We start from the raw sequence: 27,293 nt of genomic DNA on the forward strand, positions 1-27,293 counted from the left end.
TAATCTCGCTATTAAGTTAAATAGGTAATTATTACCTTAATTAATTATAATTTTACTTAAAACTTAATCCTTAAGCGCTTAACTAAGTTAGCTCTAAGTGCCCTTATTAGAGCTATCTTAAAGAATAAAATAATACTTTAAGAGCTTATTTTCTCTTAGTAATTATTAATTTTTTTTCTTTTATAACGTACATGATAAGCGAGTGCACCGGACAAGTGAGTGCACCACTTTGAAAGTTCTTAGGATTTACACCTTAATTTTTAATCTCTTTAAAAAATTCTCTAAAATTAAGGAAAAACCTTAAAAAGCTATAATTTTAGATTTTGATTATATAAAATGAGAAAAGTATTTATTATTTTTTATAAGTTTTTTAAAAATCCCTTAGTAAGCTAGTTTAGAAAAACTCATATTCGCACTGTATATATAGCTATTTCTTTATAAACGAATTTTTTTAAAAATATTAAAAAATCATTTTTAGATATTATATAGAGTTATATTTATAGAAATGCTTTTTTTAACTTCATAGCTATTTTATAGCTATTTTTAGAGACTTAGGATTTTGTGATTTTAGGTTATACAGTATGCTGGTGCACTCACTTGTCCGGTGCACTTGCTTATCATGTACGTTAATTAATATATATCTTTTTTTTTCCCTTAAATCTCTATAATTAACTTATATATCTTATAAGTAAATACTAAGCTTTCTCTCTCTAAGATCTAATCTTATATAATAATTATTATACCCTTATATACTTTTAATAATTCCCTTACTTATATTCTTAAGGAGGCTATTTTATAACTTAATAATTATAAAAATACTTCTTATCCTAGGGAGGTTAGTATTAATAAATTAGCTCTAAGTATTAATATTAATTTTTTATAGCTTTTAGCTTTTTATTATAATAACTTAGCCCCTAATTATATTATTTTATATATTAAGAAACCTCTAATTTATAATACCTATAAGTAGATTACCTTAGGGCTAGCTCTTAGAGGCTATTTTTCTTAGTAGTAATATATTATTAATAGTAATAATAATTCCTTAAGTAATAATTTATTTAATAATAACTAAGCTACTTATATTTATCTTCTTACCCTTTTTTTTATACTTATTATTCTTTTCCTCTAGGCCTAAGGTCCTTTAATATTATAGGCCTTTAGTTTTATTAAGAGGAGTTTATTTTATTATTAGCTTTAATTATTATTAATATAAATAAGCCTTATACTTTTTTTATAGTAAACTTATAATATATTTTATGCCTTTTATTTATTTACCTAATACCTCTTTTCTTAATAACCTAGTTCTAATAGCCCTTTTTAAGCTCTAATTTACTTATTTTTATTAAAGGCATATAATTATATAATTTCTCTTATTAAGGCCTTTAGGGCTAATAATTTAGTAATTTAGTTTTTTATTTCTTTACTTAGGCTTTAATTTAAGGGCTTTAATAGAGATATTATATAATTATATATTTTTTTCTTTTTATTAATTAAATAACTCTTAATTCCCTTTTTATTATAGCCTTATTAAAATATTTTTTAGGCTAAATTAAGTATAAGATTATTTAAATTTATTTAATAAAAAAACTTTTATTAAGTTATTAGTAATAAGCTTATTTAAGGGAATATATTTTATTTTAATTTTTTTTTTTTTAATTTCTTACTTTAGCTAATAATTATATATATTTATATAATAAAGCTTTATATATAATTAAATAAGCTTTACCTTAATAAAATAAATTATCTATTAGTTATTATATTAAATTATAATTTTAATTAATATTATTAAATCTTATTAAGTTATTAGCCCTATAAAGTTAACTCCTAGGGTAAATAATAATTAGCTTATAAAGATACCCTTCTTAGCGGCTTATAAGAGAGCTAAGAGCTTTACCTTTATAGTAAATATAATAATTATATTTTACTTATTTATCTTTTAAGTAATTATTTCTCTAAATAGCCTTATAATAAATACTTAAGAGCTCTTTTAGTCTTTTATATTATTAGTAAAGCTTATATTAATAGCTATAAGGAATATATCTTCTTTAGATCCTTAATTTACTTTAAAGCTAAAGATATAATTCTTAGTTTAAAATAAATATTATAAGACTTAATTAATAGCCTAATAGTATTAAGGGCCTAGATTTTAATTAAATCTTATAAGTCTATTTATAATAAAGATAATATTTAGCTAAGTTATTATTATAATATATATAATTATATTTATTTTTCTTAAGTATAAGTTAATACTCCTTAGGGATATTAATTTATTATAAGAGAGGAGTTTTTCTTATATTATTAAGATAATTATCTTAAACTAAGGTAAGGCATTAAAGAAAAAATAATATATCTTATTAATATAAATAGCTTAAGAGAGCTATAGCTAATAACTCTCTTAGTCTTATATAACCTTTATCCCTAGGAATTAATAAAGGGGTTTTTTCCCCTTAAGGTAATATAATTCTTATAAATTCTTTATTTATATTATTACTTTTTTTTATTTATATTTTAAAAAATAAAAGATATAACGTACATGATAAGCGAGTGCACCGGACAAGTGAGTGCACCAGGATACTGTATAACCTAAAATCACAAAATCCTAAGTCTCTAAAAATAGCTATAAAATAGCTATGAAGTTAAACATAGTATTTCTATAAATATAACTCTATATAATATCTAAAAATGATTTTTTAAATATTTTTAAAAAAGTCCGTTTATAAAGAAATAGGGATATATACAGTGCGAATAAGATTTTTTCTAAACTAGCTTACTAAGGGATTTTTAAAAGATTTATAAAAAATAATAAATACTTTTCTCATATTATATAATTCAACTTTAAAATTGTAGCTTTCTAAGATTTTTCTTTAATTTTAGAGAACTTTTTAAAGATATTAAAAATTAAAGTGTAAATCCTAAGAACTGTCAAAGTGGTGCACTCACTTGTCCGGTGCACTCGCTTATCATGTACGTTAATTATTTATATAAAAAAATAAAATAATATTATTAATTATTTAATAATAATCCTTACTTAGTATTTTCTTTATATTATTACTTAAGAGATTTTTCTTAAAGTAATATTATTATAATAAGAAAAACCTTCTTAATCTATATAAGGCTTTTTAAAGCTTTAATATTTTACTTAGCTTTTAATACCCCCTTAATATCTTTATAAAAATATTTTTATTAAGTAAAATATATATAAAGATATTAATTATATTATATTATAATATCTTATAATTAAAGTAATTAATAATAGCTATTAAGGTTTTAAATAATATATCTATAAGTATAGCTATATATATATCTTTATTATCTCTTATTTATTAATCTCTATAGACTATAAGATATACCTTAACCTTAAGGAACTTATTATATTTATTTAGTTTATAAGTATATACTTAATAATACCTTAGGACCTTAAAGCCTCTCGCTATTAACCTTAAGACTTTTATTTATAAGTTTAATTACTTATAGCTTTAAAGGTATACCTCCTTAGCCTTATAGATTATATCTTAATATAAATAATTTTTTATATTTATATATAAGCTAAGAAATTATTTTAATAGCCTTTAATATATATTAATATTAAGCTATTTTTTATTAATAAATATAAGGCTTTTTATATTACTCTTAGGGGCTTTTTATATACTTATATCTAAAGGGTAAGTTATATTTTTTTTTAATAGTAATAAATTAGGGCTAATTAGGCCTCTAAGTACTTTTTAATAAGTATTCTTATAATACTTTAAGGACTAAAGAGTCTCTAAGAGAAATATAATATTAAAGGGAAGGTTTATATATATTTTACTAGGAATATTTCTACTTTTTTTATATATATCTTTTTTATTATACCTCTTTATATTTAAGCTAATAGCCTAAGTATAGATAAATATTATTAATAAGGAGTTAAATAATATAAGAAAGACTTTAAACTTAGCTAATATATATTTTTTTAATTTAAGAGATCTCTTTTTATATAGTTTTTTTATTAATTCTAAAGCGAGGTCTTAAGGTATTTTTCTCTTTTTATTATGCTTTAATTTATTAACCTTATTTAGTTTTTTATCTAGGGCTTATATAGCTTATTAACTTAATACTTTTTATTTTACTATAAGCTTTTAGATTTACCTTTAAATTACCTTAAGGTTTTCTTTAAAAAGATTATCCCTTAAAGACTTAATTTAATTATTAAAGAATTACTTCTTATTAAATATAATATCTTAGGTTATAATTACTTCCCTATAAAGTAGATTTTATATATAAAATAAATTACTTAAGGTATAACTAATAAAAAATCTTATTTATTCCTAGGGAGCTTACTTTTATAAGTAGTTTTATTATAACTAAATATTAGCTATAAGGGTATATACCTTATAGCTAAATACTTAAAGATATAAGAGATCTAATTTTAATATATTCTTAGAATATTATTAAAAATAAAGAATTTTATAAGGTAATTTCTTTTTTTTTTAAATTAAAGATATATAATTATATAAATATATTATTACTTTTATTATTTCTAGCTAAAGGTATTTTAAGAGCTTAGCTTTTATTTTTATTATTTTACCTTTTTAAATAATTATTATTTTAATCCTCTTAGCTTTATTATTTTATACTTAGGTATTTAATATAAAAGGCTTATAATATATTTTTCTTTCTTAAAGATAAATAGCTATTTAAAGGTAGATTTTTATAATCTTATTATTATATTTAAAGACCTTTATTATTAAGAAATATTAAACCTCTAAGAGCTTTAAGAACTCTTTTATTACTAAGAAAATAATACTTATATAATAATTAATAATATAATAATCTTATAAATAGCTTAAGGCTTTATCTATAAAGATTTAAATAAAAATATAATTATTATAGCCTTAAGTTATTAAATAAAAATCTATAATAATATATTCTTTTAGTTTTACTTTTTTTATTAATTCTCTAAGGGCTCTTTAAATTATTTATTAGACCTTAGCTATATTATATATATTATAATTAATTATAGTAATTCTCTCTAAGCCCTAAGGGTTATTTAGTCTTAATTTAATACCTCTTAAGATAATTATAAAATATTAAAAAATATTTAGTCCTAAGTGCCTTAGGCGCTAATATTATATAAAAAAGTCTCTCTTAAGTAGTCTTTATATTATATAAGTTATATATCTATGCCTTGCCTCGGGAAGAAAAGTTATTACCTTATTAACCGCGAGTATAGCCTAATTAAGCTAACTTTATTAAGCTACCTCTTAATACTCTAAGACTTATTATTTATTATTCTTAGACTTTATTCCACCCAAAATAGGGATTAAAGTATCTTAGTTAATATCTTAATAATTTTAATAATAAAGGCTCTATGCCTAAAGCCTAAGGTCTTAATAGGCTTAAATCAATAAGGTTTATCTATATAATTATTAATAGCTTTAATAACGCGCTAAAACTAGCTCTATTTATAATAAATAAGTTATATCTTAACTAGCTAAAGAGGTTAAAATCCCCTTTATATAATAGCTCTCCCCTCTAATATTAACCTTTTAATTATCCTTATAATTCTTAACTACTTAAAGAGGCTAAAATCTTAAAAGATTATACTTTTATTATCCTTATTAGAGGAGGTTTAACTATAACTAATAATAACTAACTAGTTAATTAATTTATAACTAGTTAATTAATTAATAATATATTAATAATAAGATTATAATAGCTTTTTATAGAGACCTTTAACTAAATAATTAAAGTAATATAGCTAATACCTATTAGTATAACTTCTAATATAACTAAGATAACCTTACTAAGGTAATCTATAAGCTTCGCAAGGGCACTAAAAGTATTTATAATAAGCTATAAAAAATAATATTAAATAAAGCCCTTTAGAGTATTAAGTTAAGTATAGAGCTTAGCTAATTAGTATAGGTTAAACTCGCGATCTTTAATTATAATATCTTTCTTTTTTTCTAATTTCTTTTTACTTAGTTATAATATTAATAAAAGGTTTAATTTTATTAAAAAAGAGCTTTTTTTATTAAAGGCTCTTAAAAAAAAGCTAAAAAAAGGGGAAGATCTTATTAGTAGAGATATTATATTCCTCGAAGACTTATAAGATAATAACTAATATAAAGCATAACTTATAACCCTTATTATTAGTATTAATACCTTTTGTAATGCTAAATAAGAAGATTAAAAAAGTCTTATAGCTAGCTAGGATTTAGCTATATAGCTATAAGCGTAATTATATTAGGAAATAAAGGTTATTAGTATTATAGGTTTACTTAGAGGGATTAGTTCTTAGAGTTAGTATTAGAGTTTAAACCTAAAAAGTATTAGCGCTAAACTTAGCGGTAAATAAAGGTCTATAGGTTTAATTAATTAAACCTATCTAGTTAAATATATAATATATATATCTTAGCTCGTATAAATATATAAATAATAGTAATTTTAATAGTAATTTTAATAATAAGACTTATTATTTATAAATTTCTTTTATTTCTCTAAAAAAGCTATTATTTATTTTTCTTAAGTAATTCTTACTTAGCCTTATATTTTATTAAAAGCCTTATTTTCTTAAGTTAATAAAATAAATAAGATTTATAATAAGGTTAATATATAAGGTAATATCTTAGAGCTTTAGCTTTTTTATTAAGTTATTAGCCCCTCTTAGAGTAATAATAATATCTCTATAATTATTTATTAATATTTAATTTATTCTTAATTAAAAGAAATCCCTTATTAAGGTAGCTTATAAGTTTTTAAGCTTTAAGGTATCTTTAAAGATATATAATATAGCCCTAAAGTTAAATAATATATTATTTCTTAAAGGGTAATACTTAGTAATTAATAAAGTTACCTCTTAATTATAAGAGCTAATAAGTTATAATTAGGTTAATTTTTTTAGCTTAATCTTTTATATTTAATTAGCTAAGTTATTAATATTAAGAAAGATTTCTTTTTTTATTATTTCTTCTTAGAGTATATTTAATTTATATCTCTTATATCTTTTCTTAGAGAATATATTATAATAATTAATTAAGAGATATAAGTAATTATATACTAAGCATATTAGCTATATACCCTTATCTTTAGTCTCTTAGGCTTTTTTTTACCTTCTTAAAGTTCCTTTAAGGTAGCCCTTTTATTATCTAAATTTAAAAGCCTCTTTTAAGTTATCTCTATTAGCTATTATAAAGGCGCTATATATTATTTTTCCTCTCTTTAGGGATTCTCTAAGGTTATTAAGAGCTTATCTTATATTTATAACTATAAGGGCTATTATAAGTTTATTTTCTCTTATATTATTCCTTTTTATTATATTATAAGTAAGGATTTATAATTTAAAAAATAATAAATAAAATACTTTAAAAAGGTCTAAGAACTATTAGTTTACCTTTTTAGCTTCTTAGAAGTTTATATCTCTTACCTTATTAATTATATTATATTACCTTATAATTTACTTATTAAGAGCTTAATAAGAGATTAAGTAGCTTTAATAAGGCTTTATTAGGTAATTCTTATATACCTTCTAGGCCTTTTACTTTTTATTTATTATAATTAAAAAGAATTCCTTATATAAAGATTTTACTTAATCTATAAGTATATTATTAGCTAAGTAATAATAATAGATAAGAGACTTATTAATTATCTTAAGGACTTAATTTTAAATCTTTATAATTCTTTTCTTAAGGTTTTTATACTTAGATAAGAAATACTTATAAAGGGTCTATAAGGAGTTATAAGTCTAGAGATTAGTTATTAAGAGATTTAAGATTTTATTAGCCTTTTAGCTATTATTTATATTAGCCCTAAGAAAGGGATTTTTTTCTTAAAGAGTAATACTTAAGCCTTATATTAAGAGGGTTCCCTTAGTAATTATTACCTTAGTTCTTAGGTCTTTTTTTTTTATACTTTATATATTTAGCTTTATAAAAAGATTTAATATAAGGCTAGGCTTATTCTTAGCTAATAAATTAATATAAACTTATAAATCTTAATTCTTTACTTTTATCTTAAGAATATTAAATTAAGTAATTTAATTATTATTAAAGGCTAACTTTATATTTATATTTATTATTATTATTTAAAAAATAATTAATAAATACTTTTTTACTTAATATTTTAATTAATAATTATTAATTTATATATAAGATTCTTAATTATTAATAAGTTCGGCTTATTCTTAAATTTATATATATTACTTATATTATTATTCTTAAGGGAATCTCTTCTTTCCCTTTTAAGCTATAATATAGCCTTCCTAATTAGGCCTAAAATATTAATAATCTAAAGATTACTTAGCTTAATATTAAAGGCATATAACTACCTTCTAAGCTATTATATAGGGTTTAATCTAATAGGTTTCTTCTTATAGTAAGTCCTTTAATAGTCTATTAATAGATATATTAAGCGGTTAAAGCTAACCTATATAGCCTAGCGAGATAAGCGCCCTTATTACTTTTTATTACTATAGCTAGTTTATAATTTTATTAGTTTTATAAAATATAATAATATCTATTATAAGAAGGAAGTCTTATATTTTTACTTATATATCTACTAATTTATCTTTAATTTAGTTATAAAATAAGTCCTTATTATTATATATTATTTTATTATATATAATAGTTATATTTAATATATAAAGATAGCCCTTATTAGTAAAAATCCTACTTATTAGACTAATAGTGCTATAAAAAACAATCTTAGGCTTTAATTAGAAAGACTTATTAGCGAAGATATATATAATAAGGGTAGTTTATTTCTTACTTTACTTACTATAGTTAGTCTTACTAGCTATGGTTTTTGCCTTATAAAATACTATTATTAGCTAAGGGTATTTATCTTCTTAGATAATCTAGGCCTATTTTTTAAATTATTTAGTTATTATAATAAGCTTTTTATCCTAGGCCTTAAGAAACTATTAAAATAATTTCTCCTCGAGGTCTAGCTAATAGGGGGAATAGCTTTATTTCTTAAGCTTAAGGATTATATCTTTATTATTTATCTATAAGTAAATTATACGCATAGGAATAAAAAAGTATATTAAAGCTTCTTAGGCTAGGGGATAATAATAGCTATTAATAGAAAAATAATAATTAGGATTATATATTTTATAATATTTTAAGAATATAAGGACCTTAATTTTCTTATATAGTAAATATATATTCTTATAGCATTATAATAACTTTAGAGGAATATATTTATAATAAAATAACAGCTTTTTCTTTAGGCTTAATTTCCAAGGCATAATATTAATTAACTGCTCTATAAGTATTATTTTAATTATAAACTAGCCTTATAATAGCTTTAAATTAAATAAAAAAAATAAGTAATTTATATTAAAAAAAGAGAAATTTCTTAACTTTATAAAACCCTTATCTAATATTATAGGGAATTATTATTAAAATTACTATTAAAATTACTATTATTTATATATTTATATAAGCTAAGATATATATATTATATATTTAACTAGATAGGTTTAATTAATTAAACCTATAGACCTCTATTTACCGCTAAGTCTAGCGCTAATACTTTTTAGGTTTAAACTCCAACGCTGACTCTAAGAACTAATCCCTCTAAGTAAACCTATAACGCTGATAACCTCTATTTCTTAATATTATACCTATAGCTATATAGCTAGATCCTAATTAGCTATAATAAGACTTCTTTAATCTTCTTATTTAGTATTATAAAAGGTATTAATACTAATAATAAGGGTTATAAGCTATGCTTTATATTCGTTATTATCTTATAAGTCCTCGAGGAATATAATATCTCTATTAATAAGATTTTCCCCTTTCTTTAGCTTTCTTTTAAGAGCCTCTAATAAAAAAAGCTCTTCTTTAATAAAATTAAACCTTTTATTAATATTATAATTAAATAAAAAGAGGCTAAGAAAAAAAAAGATATTATAATTAAAGATTATAAGTTTAACCTATATTAATTAGCTAAGCTTTATACTTAACTTAATACTCTAAAGGGCTCTATTTAATATTATTTTTTATAGCTTATTATAAGTACTTTTAGCGCCCTTGCGAAGCTTATAGATTGCCTCGGCAAGGTTATCTTAGTTATATTAGAAGTTATATTAATAGGTATTAGCTGCGTTGCTTTAATTATTTAGTTAAAGGTCTCTGCGGAAAGCTATCGCGATCTCGTTATTAATATATTATTGATTAGTTAGCCGGTCGCAGATTACTTAACTAGTTGGTTATTATTAGTTATAGTTAAACCTCCTCTAACGAGGATAACAGAAGTGATTTTAGCCTCTTCGAGTGGTCGAGAATTGCAAGGATAATCAGAAGGTTAATGTTAGAGGGGAGAGCTACTACGTAAAGGGGTTAGATTTTAACCTCTTTAGCTAGTTAAGATATAACCTATTTATTATAAATAGAGCTAGTTTCAGCGCGTTATTAAAGCTATTAATAATTATATAGATAAACCTTATTAATTTAAGCCTATTGAGACCTTAGGCTTTAGGCATAGAGCCTTTATTATTGAAATTATTAAGATATTAACTAAGATACTTTAATTCCTATTTTAGGTGGAATAAAGTCTAAGAATAATATTATAGGGAAGAGCCTCGAGAGTTCGCTTATATATACTAACTATATAAGGAATAAAACTTATATAAAGCAGGGGTGCCAGGACCCACTAGGTTTTATAAATTTATTAAGTCGATATGGTACCCAATAAGGATCGAGGAATATATGCCTTATTAATACGCGTATTAAATACGTCTCACGAGCCACCTATGTCGTGAGTTACACTACCTCTCTCTGGCTAGGCTCACTTTTAGCCAACTGCGGCTAAGAAAGAGGCTGAGAATGCTCAGTTTGCATCATCAAATAATTGATTAGGAGTCAAAGTATATATTTAACCTAATAATACATCTCTTTATTTCTTTCCAAACTTTTCCAAGTTCTCAGGGCCTGTTTCCTTTGCCACCCTTTTCACTTCCTCTTCTCCTAGCTCTTGGAAAATATCATAACCCCACCTTGTCTGCCAGTTGTATCGCTTGTTCCTCTCAAGATCATTCAGCTGCTTGAAGGCATCTTGAGGCAGCTCGGCAACTTGGAGGTTGGACTCGATGCGGCTAGGAGTGACACTCTTCGGCAACACAACAGACCCTCGCTGGACACCCCACGAGTACAAGACTTGCCCGATATCCAATCCCAGCTTCTTACCGAGCTCAGCGACAAGAGGGTCATCAACCGTTCGAGGCTCACCGGTTTGGTTGTTTCCAAGGGGGGAGTAAGCAGCGATTTGGATACCCTTGGACTTGCAGTAGTCAAAGAGCTCAGGTTGCTGAAGGTAAGGGTGGGCCTCGATTTGATTGACCGCAGGCACCGTTGTAGTCTTGGACAAAAGCTTGTCTAGGCGATCCTTTGTGAAGTTTGACACGCCAATGGCGCGGACCTTGCCAGTCTCGAGGAGCTTCTCCATGGCTGCATAAGTAACAGCAGGATCAATATCGGCCAACTGAAAGACACCATCTGAGTCGATGGGGAACCAGTTATCACCGGATTTAAACGCACTATAAACTATCAGCGCACGGGCGAGAGATGGATACATGCAGGGGGACTCACACAGGCCAGTGCATGAGGAATAGATCTAGGTAGTCGGTACCAAGATCCTTCAGCGTCTTGTCAAGGCCCTTTTCCACATCCTCAGGAGCATGCTTGGTGTTCCATAGTTTGCCAGTGATGAAGATGTCTGAACGGGGGACACCGCTTTTCCGAATACCATCACCGACCTCGACTTCGTTTCGATAAATCGAAGCGCAATCAATGTGACGATAGCCACTGCGGAGAGCAATCTCGACTGCCTTCTCAACCTGGCCTGGAGGAGCCTGCCATGTTCCGAAACCGACAGCTGGGATCTTTGCCCCAGTGTTGAGGGTGAAGTGAGTCTGAAGAGGCATTATGTTGAGAGATAATGATTGTGAGGATGGCTCGATGCTGAGATGAGTGAGAATCGGGATATTTGCCCTTTTAGAGACATCATGATGCCCTTTAAACCCAGTGTTATAGGGATTTCCTTGCGTAAAATCCGTAGATCCTCAATGACTCGGTCCTGACACAGTTGCGGCATGAATCGGGTTTGCGGATTATTAGTGACATTTGCGGATATTAATCCGCCCACGCTGTGGGTCGGGCCCACGAAACAGCATTTACACACCGTCACTCATCATATCCGTCATTGACAAACACGACTCGGAATCATGGATAGTGATTCCGACTAGCAATTCACTGCATAGGGTACGGATTTACTTTAGGGGATGGAGAGTCTCCGCGAAGTCGGAAATCCAAGTATTTGCGTTCTTTTTTCCTAGTCAAATCCAGTAAGAACTATACTCATTCTCACAATGACGACCATTAGTGCGGTAGCCGGGCAAGACATGACGTTTCACGTAGGATGTGGGTGGTAGATTCGATGATTTGCCATGTCTAAACACTAAACCTTTGAACACACAATCCTCGAGGCCTGGCCTCACACAAATGAACATCTTTAAAATAACTAGTTCGTAAAGCAGCGGCGAATGCGAGACATCTCGTTGTGTTACAAACACCGCCGTGTTGTTATATTGTGTTATTGCGGTGGTCACTTCTTGCATCATGTCGCTTCGTTGGGGATTTCTATGTCCACCTCTGAAGAAGCCCTGTTGAGGCTATCAAGGTGTTATTTAGGGCACCTGTAAACCTCACCGACCTGTTATTATGCTGTTGCAGCTTGAGTATAAGCTTCAGTTGTGTTACTACTGCTATGTCCGCTGCGCTGCTCAAAAGATCCCCTCTGAGCCCTCATCGAGCCTTGTTGCCTCAGCGAATGTGAAACACGATATCCCCCCAGGTGGGACAGCTAGGAATGCGGCCGTTGGAGACACAGAAAAGGACAAGTTTGATGGAGAAGAGTGAAAGCTCAAGTCACTGTCTTATTATGATGCTACGACAAACCGACCTAGCCTGAAGCCACTAGCCTAATTGTTTCTAGTCGCCGTTTGAGAGATGAATAAGATATTGCGACAGCTTTGGCATTACTTGTGAGACCAGTAACTATATACGTGCCAACGTTGAAGCTTTACTCAAGTACTTCGTCACAATTCTTTACAGGGTGTACTTGAAGAGAGGGCTCTTATCGCCCAGCTTCAGAAGCTCCTCCTCGGTGTATCGAGATCGAATATCCTCCTCAGACAACTTCGCCTTTGTCTTGTTTCCCCACTTGTAGCTCAGCTCGAGGAGCAGCGCAACAAGCATTCCAGAGGCGCCAAAAGCAAGCGACAGGCCGAAACCAGTCTGGTAGCGGGGAGCTTCCTTGTCCAGGTACATATAGGAGCCGATGATGCCTCCAATGTTACCGACGCAAATGTTGAAGGCGACACCAATGGCTCTTCGGCTCGAAGGTGCAAGGTTGTTGGCGGCCCAACTGCTGCCGGCAGGCTGAACAGGGTAGATACCGATGCAAGTGAGCACAAGGGCAAAGTATCCTGGTCCGGTATGGCTGCCAGTCATATCACCCTGAAAGCCCATGACAACGGAGTATCCAATAGCAATGAGGGCCAGAGGAATGGCAACGAAGGGCATTCTCCAATGGAAGTGATCGGAAATCTTGGCGAAGCAGACAGAAGAGATTCCGCCAGCAACATACGCAGGAACTGTCATAAGCTGGGCGTTGGTGTTGGTGAAGCCCATGGCCTTGACGATGGAAGGAAGAGTAAACTTGGTTCCGTAAGAGCAAGCTGAAATGCACAGCAGGATGTAGGCCTGAAGATAGAGCCGCCAGTTGCAGAGAATCATCTTCATGTCGTGCCAGTCGAACTTCTTGTCATCAGACTCCTGAGAAAATCGGCCGCCTTGCTTGATGAAGCTCTGGAGCTCGAGAAAGCGGATCTCATCGGGAGTCAACCAGTTGCCAGATAAGGCCGGAGAGTCGATGAGGAGGAAATAGCATAAGACTCCGAGGACAATAGTTGCGAGGCCTTCTAGGATAAAGATCCATCGCCAGCCTTCATAACCACCGACTCCATCCATCTGAGCAATGCCAGCAGCAAGAAGGCCAGAGAAAGCACCAGATAGAGCACTTGTGCAGTAAAAGTAGGCAATGCGAGTAGCCAGATCCTTGGGCATGTACCAAAATGTGCATAGGTACACGGCACCCGGATAAAAGCCTGCCTCGAAAACACCGAGAAGGATGCGGACAGCAAGAAGACTGCCAAAACCCTTGACGACGCCATGGAGAGTCATGATGACACCCCAGATCGTGACCAGACTGCCAAGATAGACGGATGGCCTCGTGAACCTCTTCAAGAGAATGTTGCTGGGGATCTCGAGGAGAATGTAAGGGATGAAGAAGAGACTCAGAACAATGTTGTACTGGTTGCCAACAAGGTTCAGGTCCTCAACCAGTCCTTCAATCTTGGCATTGCCGATGTTTGCTCGGTCGAGATGTGAGATGAGGTACAGAACGGCGAGAAGGGGAACCAATCGGCGGTCAACCTATGGTAGGACAAGTCAGAAGTTTGCCATTGAATCGTTTCGATGCTCTGACGTACCTTCTTGATGATATTCTTGCGTTGTTCAGGGGTAGTGTTGTTATAAAAGTCGGCATCCTCGTCGGTGAGGCCCAGGACGCGTATGTTGTCAATTGTCCTGGCCTGGGGAGCCTTCTCATGGTCAGGAACCGTGCGGTCCATGTCCATGTCATCAACCATGACAACGTCAGGTTTCTCAAGAGCAATGCTATGCGCAGTCATGTTGCGATAGAAGGCAAGGGTGATGTTTGTCAAAATCTGAGCTCTGAGCAGAGAAATCTTGAAGGGATGGTGAGGATGAGGAGACAAGAAGTGAATGATGAGGGTAGATGCCAGCTCATATTATAAGAAATCGGAGGTTGCATCAAGATCGGGTCGAGGCCGCTCTTTACCGTGTGCCGTGTCGTGCAACTAGACCTATGCCAAAGACTTTTCGTGTCGGGCACGCACGGGGAAACCGAGGGCCGGCTCCTTTACCCCGTACCCCGCATGGTCCCATCTCCATCATGACTCCATAGTCGAGATGAGTTAGATCCGGGGGATAGTCGCAGAAGCTTAGCGGACTATTATCCGCTTAATCCGTCCCCTGTGTTCATCAGAGTCACCCCATCACAGAGACATGCTGCCGCACATTTATTGGCTTGGCATCAGTGCACGGTTGGAGAAACATCCACTCGGGGGGTTCTCGACCAGGTTTTGGCTTGACAACCCCAGAAATTTCCGGGGAACTTTTGGGTTATCTTGACGGACACTTGTCCGTCTGGCTTGGGCAATGTCCTTGACCGGAAAAAGCCAACACAGGAATTGACGTTTTGCGAAGAGAGAAATTGCTACGTTAACGTATTGACATGATCATGAATCCGAACCTGTTGATTTAAAACTAGAAGGATCTTCCCATTTCCTTCAGTCAGCATCACCACAAACATTCATACCTCCAACCATCAAGATGCCCGCCACAATCTACGTTCCGAGCCCGCTCGAGAATCTACCAAACGACACAGACGTGGTCGGCCATGACAAGCCCGTTGTGCGAGCTCATATCAGAGAACATGATGACTCTCAGCTCCGCACTATAGACGGCCTCATTCGTCACCGCGCCTCTTTATACCCTCATGATCATGTCGTTTCATACCCTTCCTCAGGCATCAACTATGTCGACTATACCCTTCAGCAACTGGACGTTTTTGCTTGGAGAGTAGCCAAGTCCTATGAACCTGAGCTACCAATCCGAGCATCGTCAAGCCAGAAGCCTACAGTTGTTGCTATGCTGGGCCCCTCAAATCTCGAATACCTCATCACCATGCTAGCGCTGAACAAACTGGGTCACACAACGCTGCTGCTATCAACAAGGATTCCCCAAATCGCCGTTGAGTCATTGGTCAACGCGACAGGAGCTACGGCCATCATTGCCGATGGGCGCTTCATTGATCTTGCGGACAATGTCAGTAAGACTATCCCAACTCTACAGCCTCTTCGGATCGCTGGCAGAGAGGCGTTCGAATACCCCATCGAAGCTCATGGAGACACACAATTGGACGCACACTTGGATCCAGAGGTTGAAACCGAGAATATTGCATGGATTATTCACTCGAGTGGTATGTTTGCTGGCCTGGTTCCCATGCCGCCTCCAACTAATTGTGCTCTCAGGTTCAACCGGCCTTCCCAAGCCAATCTACCAGACGCAAAAGTCATGTTTGCCAAACTACGCCATTCACATGGACATGAAGTCCTTCATCACCTTGCCCTTATTCCACAACCACGGCATCTGCAACATGTTCCGTGCTATCCACTCGCGCAAAGCTATACACCTATACAACGCCGACCTGCCACTTACCCAAGACTATCTTGTCAACATTATGCGGGAACACACCTTTGAGATCTTTTATGGTGTGCCATATGCTCTCAAGCTTCTCTGTGAGACAGAAAAAGGCATCAAGCTTTTACAAAACCTCAAGGTTGTCATGTACGGAGGCTCAGCGTGCCCAGATGACCTTGGTAACCTGCTGGTTGACAATGGAGTGAATCTCGTCGGACATTACGGAGCGTGAGTATGATAAGCCCGACTGACGATCTCGGCTGACATATCCATAGAACCGAAGTCGGACAGCTCATGACCTCTTTCCGACCCGAGGGAGACAAGGCTTGGAACTATGTCAGAGAAAGCGACAAGATCTCTCCTTTCCTCAAGTGGGTGCCGCGAGGGACCAACCTGTATGAGTGCTGCGTCACAGATGGCTGGCCAGCCAAGGTGCAATCCAATCAGCCCGACAATTCGTACGCAACCAAAGATCTCTTCGAGCCGCACCCTACGATTCCTCGAGCTTGGAAGTACATCGCCAGAATGGATGACACCATTGTCTTGGTCAACGGCGAGAAGTTCAATCCAGTTGCCATGGAGGGTTCTATCCGATCCAACAAAAACGTGAAGGAAGCCGTCGTGTTTGGAGCTGGCCGACCTTACCTCGGAGTTCTTATCGTCCCCTCAGAGATCTGGGCTGGCAAGCCAGAGTCCGACATTCTTGAAGCTGTCTGGCCTGTTGCTGAACTCAGCAATCAGTCTGCAGACTCTTTCGCTCGCATCTCAAAGTCCATGGTCAAATTGCTCCCCTGGGACTGCGAGTATCCCCGGACCGATAAGGGCAGCGTTATTCGTCAGGCTTGCTACAAGAATTTCAAGAAGACGATTGATGAAGCGTACGACTCTGAGGATGTACAAGGAGGTGATTTGAAAGATCTGGATCTTCCCGACTTGCAGACTTTCCTTCGAGAACTTCTTGTTGGGACTCTTTCTCTCAAAGATGCGCCCGCGGATGATGTGGACTTCTTCACTCTGGGCTTGGACTCTCTTCAGGCAATCCAGATGAGAAGCGAGATCCTCAAGACAGTGCAGTTGGGAAACAACAAACTGGGACAGAATGTCGTCTTTGAGCACCCTTCCATCGAGCAATTGAGTCAGTTCTTGCTTGGACTTCGCCTTGGCCAGGACTCGATCAAGACTGGCTCAATTGAGCAAGAGATGGGACAGCTGCTTGAGAAGTATGGAAATTTTACAGAACCGGGGCCTTCTTCAGTGGTATGTTTGAAGCCTCCTGCCTCAAGAATAGCTTCTAACATTTTACAGGTCATCACAGGTGCTACTGGCTCACTCGGCGCTCACGTCGTCGCAAAGCTCGCCACAGATCCCTCGATTGACAAGATTTACTGCCTTGTTCGGGCTTCTGATGACGGGCAAGCGCTCTACAGAGTCAAGGAGTCTATGCTCCAACGCAAGGTTTACCACAACCTCCCTCTCGAGGCTCGTCGCAAGATTGTCGCCCTGCCCTCGGACCTTTCGGATCCTCATCTCGGCCTCCCGAGTGAGGCTTATGCATCCGTCACGACAAACCTTCGGTCTGTCATTCACTGCGCGTGGTCGGTCAACTTCAATATGCAACTCTCGAGTTTTGAGAAGGGCAATATTGCGGGTGTCAAGCATCTTATCGATTTGTGCCAAGCCGCGGGACCTACAGCCTCGATGAACTTTTGCTCTTCAGTCAGCACATGTTCCCGAGCCGCCGTTGTTCCGGTACCTGAATCAGCTCCGCCATTTGAGTGGGCGCAGGGAATGGGATACGCCCAGTCCAAGTCGGTCTCTGAAAACCTCTGCGCCAAAGCGGCTAAGGCGGGTGTCACCACTCGCGTTCTCAGAGTCGGCCAAATTGTCGCTGATACTCGCCACGGAATCTGGAACGCCCAGGAAGGCGTCCCCATGATGATGCAGACAGCGGTGACCATTGGTGCTCTTCCTAAGCTGAAAGAGACGCCATCATGGCTACCAGTTGATGTCGTGGCCGAAGCTGTTGTTGACATCTCCCTCTCGGACTCGGGCAGCGTGTTTACCAACATCGCCAACCCCAAGACGTTTGACTGGACGCAAGACCTTCTTCCTGCTCTACGAAACGCCGGTCTGACATTTGATGAGCTGGAGCCAAAGGAATGGGTGCAGCGTCTTAGGGCGTCAAACCCTGACCCTACGGCTAATCCCCCCATCAAGCTGGTTGACTTCTTCGCATCCAAGTACGACAAGGACGAGTTTACACCTTCAAAGGCTTTTGCTACCGAGAAAGCTTGCGAACTGTCACCGGCCTTAGCCAATGCTAGTGTATTGGATCAAGATTTCGTCAACAAGTTTGTTTCGTATTTCCTCGGCACATCTTGGAAGACGGAAGTCAAGAACCACACTGCCAAGACTGCTATCATCATCGCCGGTCCATGTGGCTCTGGCAAGTCGACTCTTAGCTTGGCCGTGTCATCTTCGCTGAAAGTCCCTTTCGTCGAAGGTGATTCACTCCATACCCGATCAGCGGTGGAGAAGATGAAGTCGGGCACGGCGCTTGTTGATGAAGATAGATTGTCATGGTTGAAGAGGCTGTGTGTCCGCGCTCAAGAGACCCTCTTTGATCTTGGCTACGACTCGGTTGTCATCAGTTGCTCTGCTTTGACAACTGCTTACAGAGGCACGATGCGCCAGCAGTTGCAAAAACAAGGCGTCAAGGTGTTGTTCATAGACCTGCAAGCCAGCGCAGATGTCCTGACTCAACGTTTGGAAACACGTGCGGGACACTACATGAGCGCAGCTATGGTCAACGGACAAGTTGATCTACATGAGGATGCGGCTGTGGAGGAAGTGGACGTGTTCCCCATAGATACGGAGGCTGGGAAAGCAAAGGTTGTAGAAGAGGCTTTTTGGTTTTTGGCAAAGATTGTTAATTAGGGTTGGTGTTTTATCACTATAGGCCTTAGACGACAGCAATGAAACAGTACGAGAAGTATAGAGTCATGCTATTCGTACAGCCCTCTTTTACTTCTCGCACAGCTCGTCACACGAAGGTCACGTGCCGGTCCGTTTGACTATAGCAAAATGAGCCCGCTATTAACTTCCTCTCCCTTTTCTATCACAATCAGGCCAGGCTCATCATAGCACCAATTACGGCGTAATAAGGGCCCTCATCGATGCCATAGTAACTGGGCTTATGTGCGCTGAAAATGGTCTCTCTTATGGCGCATCTTAGACCTCATTTGCGCTACGATTCGTGTTGGAGTTAATGCCGGAATTGGCGCCGCAGTTGGCGCATTGATGAGGCTATCGCAAGATGGTTTTTAGCTGTGCGGGCTGAAAATTGCGGAGGTTGGACTGCTTATGTAATTGCGCTCTCTGGGCTTATTTAATCGCACGTGGCTTTGCACGTGATAGAGCTGTGCAAGTAGTACACAACAACAGGCTGTACAAATAGCACAACTGTAAAAGAGCGCGAGTGACATACTCAACGAAGCGTCCGATCACACTCATATCAAAGTATATGCGACTCAGGACTATGAAACCAAGGTTATATATATCTATTAAAGCATGATTACTTACTCTATATTTTTATATATTTACTTTTTGTTTAAATTTCGTCTTTATAGCTCGAGCATGTTCTCATACCCTGTAGGTTGCTTTTTTTCTTCGTCCGTCTGGCAACGGTTAGTGGCCTCTTGGCTCGTCCATAACCATAATGCACAAAACACAGTCTAGCCTTTGGCAGTCTAGGGTCTTTCTCAAGGCTGTTTCGATGACACGAAGACGCGCATCGTGGCGCGTGTCAGACGCGTGCCAGCCGAGCAAAGTCCATCCTGACTGAACTTGTCTCGCATGGAACATGAATGCCTAAAAGGCTTTTACATCGAAGCATAAACCAGACAATGAATGTCTGACAGATGCTCGATGGCTGGCTCAGGCCTAGGATTTGTGCTCCCATGCGTTAACAACATTCGCTGAGGGACACACCATCATCTCCAACATTGGTCTTCGGAAAGGGGTCCCGGACCTGTTCGGCCTGGCTGAGGAACCAAGAGACCCCTGGCATGGCGGTTAGTTGTAGATCTAAATAGCAAGACTCATTGATTATTGCTTAAATCCCAAGGGTTTTATTTCATTACACATCTGGGGAATCCGTCAGGACTTGTTGCATCACTTTAACAGCTTCTATCGGAATGAGCTTAACTAAATGTATTATATATTACTAAATGCAGGCTATAGATACGTAATAAATATTTGTCTCTGAGCAAAAAAAAAAAACAATCACTAGGCTTCCCTAAACCTAGATTGATATGTTACTATTAATACCAAGGGCTTGATAGTTCCTAGAATCCTGGACCTTCCCTAGTTCCTGTTGTATTCTCTGTACTTCACCATAGCCTAGCCGTTCCCGCATTTGACCTAGGATGGCCTGGATTAACGCCATGTCTTCATCTGAATTCACAGCATATCCAAGAATCAGCAAGGGCCAAAGCCCGAGAAACATCCGTGTCCATTTTTCAACCTCCTGAGGCTGCCGCAAAATTTCTAAACAACTTTCCACCTGCCATCGGGGAGAATTGTTAGTATCTAAGAGACTTAAAAGGTCGATTGGTAGTTGGTAGGTAAAACATTCTGTGACTAGGTCGAGCAGTAGTGATGTAGCAAGGATCACGAGATCGAACGTGTGCGCAGCGGAGGCGGATGTGAGGTGAGGCGCAGCTCTGGGCACTACCAATGCTACCCAGTAATCCATCTCAGATCGTAGTCGAGCAAGATTCTCGGGGCTTTGCTGTGCGGGTGCGTTGTGGAAATTGATGATTCTCAGTTTCAAACGGTACAGCGTTGTAGGAATACCCAAGACGGGACTGCAAGCCGCATATGAGGCGTCTTGCGAATTTGGCGGTGCGAGCAATCTCTCCACATTTGTGACAAACTGTGGATCGATGTGGAAGTAAGGCGCAAAGGGCCTCCGCGTGGACAGGAGAAAGGCTTGGTAGAGAATACTCTCTGCAATAATGCGGTCGAAGCCTTGGGTCATAGACCCAGGCGAGGCCCCGTGATTGGACACAAGGTCAAGCAGCGTCACAGCACCGGCGACATGGTTTCTAGGATCGACCGAGTCGTCGAGTGACCATAACTATAAGAGATTTCAGCCCTAGTGAAACCACATAAGAGCGAGGAGCACATACGTCATGAACGTATAAGAAGACTACTGTCGTTAGCAGTGAAGAATCAGGTTGTTTATCCATTCGCTGAAATTTGGCCAGCGCCTGATTAAGCTCGTGGACTGCTTTAGAGTAGTAATGAAGAGCAACATTCTTATGCCGATTGTCATTTAGTAGGACGTGCTTGTTGCAGGCGCAACAAGCAAAAACAGCATCTCTGACGCTTGGGTAATGAAGCATCATGTCAAGGAGCTCCGATCGGCTTCGTCTGACGTGTTCCTGGCTGCTTGTGGGGAGCACAATAACAGAGAAGTAGTAGTTGAGGAGGTGATGGATGAGCTCACTCTCGATGCCTGGTTTAAAGAGAGAGCGTCCAGGAGAAGGCGATCTGCCGCGGTAGGGGACGATGGCTGTGCGGCTTGAGTCAGGGGATTTCGACTCTTCTGATGCAGAACTGGAACTTGAGGGCGATGGCCCGGCGAAGGATAGATCTGGACTCGCCCGAGAGCGGTGCCGCCGATCGCAAAGGTCTGTTGAAGTTGGCCAGGCACATTGGCGGCCAAAGGCAGAACAATTCCGACAAGATGGCTTCTCCTCGCCGCACTTGACCTTCCGTTTTCTGCCTACGGGGTTGTCAGTATTCAAGGGCAGCCTGTGCGAAAGAACTTACAAGTAAAGCATCCAGTCTTGGCACGTAGCATTGCCTTGGTCATTGCTAATTATGTCTAAATGCTGGAAGCATTGATGTGATGAAGCTGAGTTCCTCTAGGTTGCCAGTGGCTGTTCCGGGAGACAGGGACGGCTATCAAAAGCGGGGTTCCATCGGTCAAGATGCTTTGGGGTCTGCAAGGGGCTAAGACGTGTTTGGTGATAACGTTATCACGTTAGCTGCTGGCACGTGAACGGAGCGGCGGAAGTAGTGGATTGTTGGTGCACTCTTATCGACTACAATCCAGCCGAACATTGAACCTGAGTAACCATCGGGTGATCTGACTGGAGCAGCGTATTTGAAGCTTCGAGACCCAGGCCGCTCAAGGCCATAATGGCCCCTCTGCGGTAGATCTGGTATAAACTGTGGAGATTATTGGAGAGCTTTTAAGGCACTACACACGGGTTGTTGATAGCTACAAGAGATATTACCAAGTTTACTCAACTACCGGCTCAAGCATACACAGTACAGTCACTATTATCAAGTGTTGGATCTCAGTCTTGTTTCGTATGGTGCACGAGAAGTAACGGCTTGGGCTAATGAAAAATGGCTGCTCTGCCCAAAATCCGGCGAGTTGAAACGGCTTCGCTAAAGCCTACAACCTCACGACTGGACAATCTTGGATACCAATTCGGTTGCTGCCACTGTCTCTTCGTCTCGGAAGCGCTTGCCCACAAGTTGCAGTGCAATGGGAGCATCCGCAAACGTTTCCGGCACGTCTAGAAAAGCGTCAGGATGGAATTGAGAGCTGTGAAGGGAAACCTGACTGACACTTTCTGTATTCTCTGTCGTCTTCTTCAGAACGAGGCTTATAGTCCTCGACGACGTCAATAGCGGGATCAACTTTCAGGCCAGTAGGGAACGCCACGCAAGGCTGGTCGAGTATATTCCAAATGGCTGTATACAGCCAATATTGTCCAGAACCCAACGTTGCAGCGGCCCCGACATATGCAGGGCAGAGGATGACGTCGACGCCTCTTTCCTTCATGACGCGATGGTACCTGGAGATTTCAGTTAGCAACGCGAGTTCGCAGTTAAGTCAGATGCATGTACTCTTCTCGATATGCATCTCTCCGGACGTTCAGTGCCCAGTTCTCAGGTATGGAGAGGGGCTCTGGCTGGGAGCAGCTAAAAGCCCATTCTGTCAATGCCGCGATCGGCTCTCCACCTTGTGCCAAGATATCCCTCTGTGTGCGCGCGGCATCTGGGAAATAGAGGGACGTGATGATGTCGAATCCTTCTTGATGCTGATACGGCTCGAAATCGACCACCTCTACGCCAGCTTCCCTGAGCTTGGTAACGGCATGGTGCAAGGCGCGTGTAACAGGAGGATGTGGGCGCACCAAACTGGTGAGAATGTTAGTTGCATCCCAACATATATTATCGGCTTCTTCTTGTGACACTCACCTGTCATCCCAAATAACCCCAACAGCAATCTGGTCTGGACGGAACGGTCCAACCTTCTTCCAAGGCAGAGGCACCAAAGATGTCTCAACCTCCCAAGGCTCTTGATCAAGAACTGCCCTTTGAAAGAGGTTCAGATCCTCGACGGTATTAGCCAGCGGCCCGATGACGCAGCGAACGCTCTCTTGTCCAGCTCCGGCCAGACATATTCCATTATATGGGTTTCGCAATGACGTCGGTCGAAGGCCGTATGCGCCGCAGAATGCTGCCGGGACTCTAATTGAGCCGCCAATGTCGGTACCGATGCCGAGTGCGGCGCAGCGAAGGCCTAGAGAGGCTCCTTCACCACCACTGGAGCCGCCACAGGTGAGTACGCGATTGTGAGGGTTAACTGTAGTGCCATAGATGGGGTTGCTGCAGTCGATGTGCTGATGACTTAGCTTGAGCATCAACAAAGCAACAGTGGGCTTACCATGACACTTTGAGGCTCGTTTGTGCGTACGTGAAAGACTGCGCCGGCTTTCTTGAGCAGCTGAACCATGAGTGCATCTTCTTCTGCAATGTTGTCAATCCATGCAACATATGCGGAGTGAACAATGCGACCCTTGAACCCGATGTGTTCTTTGGCAGAGATAGGAAGGCCGTGCAACGGTCCCTTGAGTTTTCCGGTTCTCTTGAAGTAGGCATCGAGTTCAGTCGAAGCACTCAGAGCTTCCTCAACCATGAACTCGGTTGCGAAGTTGGTCAACTGGTGGGCAATGTGTGCCCTCTTAAGAAAGGCGGTGGTAGTCTCAAGAGCCGTAAGCGAGCCGGAAGCCATTTGCTGAACCAATCCAGTAGCGCTGGTTGCTGTGATCTCCAGCTCTCGTGCCGTGAGCAAGCTGCATGTCTCTATGAATGTAGAAACGTTCAGCTGAGTGGCGGGTGGTAGCTCCTTGGGTGACAGGAGCCAGGCTGGGTTCATCGAGTCTCTGAGAATTGTGCGACACTTCTCTGCCTGGGTCTCCCAGGAGACTGCAGTTAAAGAACCCATTGCTGGAGGATCTCAAAGAAAATTCTGATTTGAATTGAGAGATAGAAGGTAGGCGTCTGGCTAGATTCGCTTTGCGCGGAGAAGGAGTATAAGTTGTGGGAGATAACGAACTTGAGGTGCCATCTTTATACCGCTATCTCGGTATCCTACTATCTCGGGGGGATTGGACCTTATCTGGCGGACCGAGTCCGGACCGTCAAGGGCAGTTGTTGACTCTCAATAGCCGTGTCATGTGCCGTTTCGCTGCCGTATCCGAGAGCTGGAATCGATCTATAGCATGGCCATTCAGCCCTGGATGACCACCCTAGCCAAACACCTCTTGCAGATAGCGCCACCTGTTTTCCCTAGCCTGACCTGCCTCGCAATTCCAGGTCATTGGCTAGACCTCGCAATTGTTGCGGATTGGCCAGGATAGCCGTGTTAGGGTCATACCCCGGATTTCGCTATCTTCCCCCGAGTTTAGCCCCTGTCCGAGCTAAATCTCGCAATCGTTAACCATTGGCTGCTTTTCCGCAAAATGACCCTCCACCAAGCTGCCGGTAATCTCCAACCCGGACTTTGGTCCAAGATAACGGGCGTCGGAAGGGAGAGAGCATAATGAGGCGTCTGGAGGGTATAGCCTCCTGATAGTGCCATGCTCGTACAGCAGCGATACGCCGCCATCTAGTGGAAAAGTCTAACGATCATGAATCTCGGTCCGCCTGTCACCGCCGAATCATTATATATACTCGTTGAGTGCGGAAGGAAATCCCAAGACCTCATCTGTGCCTCCATCTGCAGAACAGCACAGCTACAACCAACTTCCATCGCTTCTTGGAGTATTCTTACATATTTCTCCCTCTGCTCTACATTCCATATCGGAGCATCGTCATGGCTTCACCCGTCTCTTCAGCAACTCCCTCGCCGGACTTCATCCCGGGCACTATCCACATTGTTGATCTTGATGGTACCATGCACTCCCGTCATGCTCAGGGCGCGACTCGCGACGTTGTCCTTGTTCCAGCACCTTCGGATGATCCAGATGATCCATTAAACTGGAGTCACCGAAGGAAGACTCTCCTTCTAAGCTGTATCTGCGTGTAAGTTGCACTGTAATTGCACTCTTTCTAAGCGGAATCATTGCTAATCTCGTAGGTACTGTCTTGCGGTTGGTATCGCGTCGGCCGCCATCTACTCGGTCCTTGTTCCCATCTCCGCTGCTACCAATCTCACTGTCGGCGACTTGAATACCGGAACCGGCTACATGTTCTTGGCATTTGGCTGGGGATGTCTGATCTGGCAGCCACTGGCTCAGAAGATTGGCAAGCGGCCAGTATATCTTTTGTCACTGCTAGGCACTCTGGTAAGTTGACTAATCCGCCTTTCTAGATGTGAGCGTCAGTTGAGGTGTTGATAGGGAATGATGCTATGGGCTCCTCATGCCAAAACTAATGGCCAGTGGATCGCCAACAAGGTCATCCAAGGAATTTTTGGCGCGCCCATTGAGTCTCTGTGCGAAATCTCTGTTGCCGACGTCGTAAGTGATGAGAAATCCAAGAGCCAGCTCACGTCTTCTGTCTAATACGTTACATAGTACTTTACTCACGAGCGTGGAACCTACATGGGACTCTATGCTTTGTTCCTTGCTGGGTCTAATTTCCTAGCCCCTGTCATCTCGGGATTCATCAATGACGGGCAAGGATGGCAATGGGTTTTGGTATGTTCAACTGTTTGTTCGATACTTGGATCTGACACCGAGGGCAGCACTGGTGTTCCATCTTCAACGGCATCGCATTCGTTATCATCTTTTTCTGCATGGAAGAAACCAACTACCACCGCTCTGCTACTACGCCGATGGTCGACTCAGACCAGGACCGCCCACAGCCGGATAAGTTGGCCGACAACTGCTCCGATGAAGAGAAGGCTACGAAGGTGCAGAGTACTGCTAACACTGACGTTGATCATGGCACCGTTATATCTTCTACCAAGAAGACGTACCTTGAGAAACTCAAGATCATCCGTCGAGAAGACCTCCGGAGCAAGGTTCCATTGACGAATATGGTCATTCGAACATTTGCGTACTTCTCATTCCCCGTTGTCGTGTTCTCTGGGTTTATGTATGGCGCAGTTGTGTGCTACTTCAATGTGCTGAATGCTACAGCGTCGCTTATCCTTTCCGGACACCCTTATAACTTCTCTTCGAGCATTGTCGGGCTTTCATACGTATCAGCCCTTATCGGAGTGTGCTTAGGGTGGGTGAACTCGCTCAATATACTGAATCTTTGCTAAAAAAGAGTCGCAGGACATATTACTCCGGACCATTGGGCGACAAGTTTGTCCTTTGGAAGGCCCGCCGAAACAATGGAATCATGGAACCTGAGTACCGTCTCTGGCTATATACTGCCCTGGTCATCACGGTACCCGGTGGCATGCTTCTCTGGGGCGTCGGTGCTGCCCATCAGATTCACTGGGTTGGGATGATGTTTGCCATGGGTGCGCTCGGAGCGGCCATTACAATCGGCTGTCAACTGCCCATCAGCTACTGTATTGATTGCTACAGAGATCTTGGATCGGACGCCATTGTCACTGTGATTCTGATCAGAAACACTATGAGTTTTGCCATCGGTTACGGGTAGGTTGTTGTGTCTCAACTTGACGAGCCGTTGCTG

The 27,293-nt window shown here is 38.7% G+C and overlaps 5 protein-coding genes across 5 annotated transcripts; 2 read left to right on the top strand and 3 right to left on the bottom strand.

The window, feature by feature from the left end:
• Positions 1–10,881: 10,881 nt before the first annotated feature.
• On the bottom strand, positions 10,882–11,908 carry MRS44_009604 (uncharacterized protein; the record flags this gene model as incomplete). Its single annotated transcript, XM_046272423.2, has 2 exons — positions 10,882–11,521; positions 11,574–11,908. 2 exons carry the CDS (start codon positions 11,906–11,908, stop codon positions 10,882–10,884), a joined length of 975 nt encoding a protein of 324 aa, XP_046124255.2.
• Positions 11,909–13,091: 1,183 nt separating this feature from the next.
• On the bottom strand, positions 13,092–14,737 carry MRS44_009605 (uncharacterized protein; the record flags this gene model as incomplete). Its single annotated transcript, XM_046271832.2, has 2 exons — positions 13,092–14,480; positions 14,537–14,737. The coding sequence occupies 2 exons, from the start codon at positions 14,735–14,737 to the stop codon at positions 13,092–13,094; spliced, it is 1,590 nt and encodes a 529-aa protein (XP_046124254.2).
• Positions 14,738–15,461: 724 nt separating this feature from the next.
• MRS44_009606 (uncharacterized protein) lies at positions 15,462–19,268 on the top strand (the record flags this gene model as incomplete). Its single annotated transcript, XM_065621362.1, has 4 exons — positions 15,462–16,110; positions 16,163–16,559; positions 16,607–17,588; positions 17,637–19,268. The coding sequence occupies 4 exons, from the start codon at positions 15,462–15,464 to the stop codon at positions 19,266–19,268; spliced, it is 3,660 nt and encodes a 1,219-aa protein (XP_065477434.1).
• Positions 19,269–20,879: 1,611 nt separating this feature from the next.
• Positions 20,880–24,645, bottom strand: MRS44_009607 (uncharacterized protein; the record flags this gene model as incomplete). The annotated part of the gene is made up of 10 exons (XM_065621363.1): positions 20,880–20,921; positions 20,974–21,471; positions 21,524–22,122; positions 22,170–22,203; positions 22,469–22,571; positions 22,816–22,927; positions 22,980–23,209; positions 23,262–23,555; positions 23,616–24,040; positions 24,085–24,645. 10 exons carry the CDS (start codon positions 24,643–24,645, stop codon positions 20,880–20,882), a joined length of 2,898 nt encoding a protein of 965 aa, XP_065477435.1.
• Positions 24,646–25,515: 870 nt separating this feature from the next.
• On the top strand, positions 25,516–27,260 carry MRS44_009608 (uncharacterized protein; the record flags this gene model as incomplete). Its single annotated transcript, XM_046279151.2, has 6 exons — positions 25,516–25,724; positions 25,780–25,987; positions 26,042–26,161; positions 26,219–26,341; positions 26,389–26,876; positions 26,927–27,260. 6 exons carry the CDS (start codon positions 25,516–25,518, stop codon positions 27,258–27,260), a joined length of 1,482 nt encoding a protein of 493 aa, XP_046124251.2.
• Between the last annotated feature and the right edge of the window lie 33 nt (positions 27,261–27,293).

This window comes from Fusarium solani, assembly GCF_023522795.1.
Source record: "Fusarium solani strain SB1 chromosome Unknown bctg00000005, whole genome shotgun sequence".
In the NCBI taxonomy this organism is placed as follows: Eukaryota; Fungi; Ascomycota; class Sordariomycetes; order Hypocreales; family Nectriaceae; genus Fusarium; species Fusarium solani.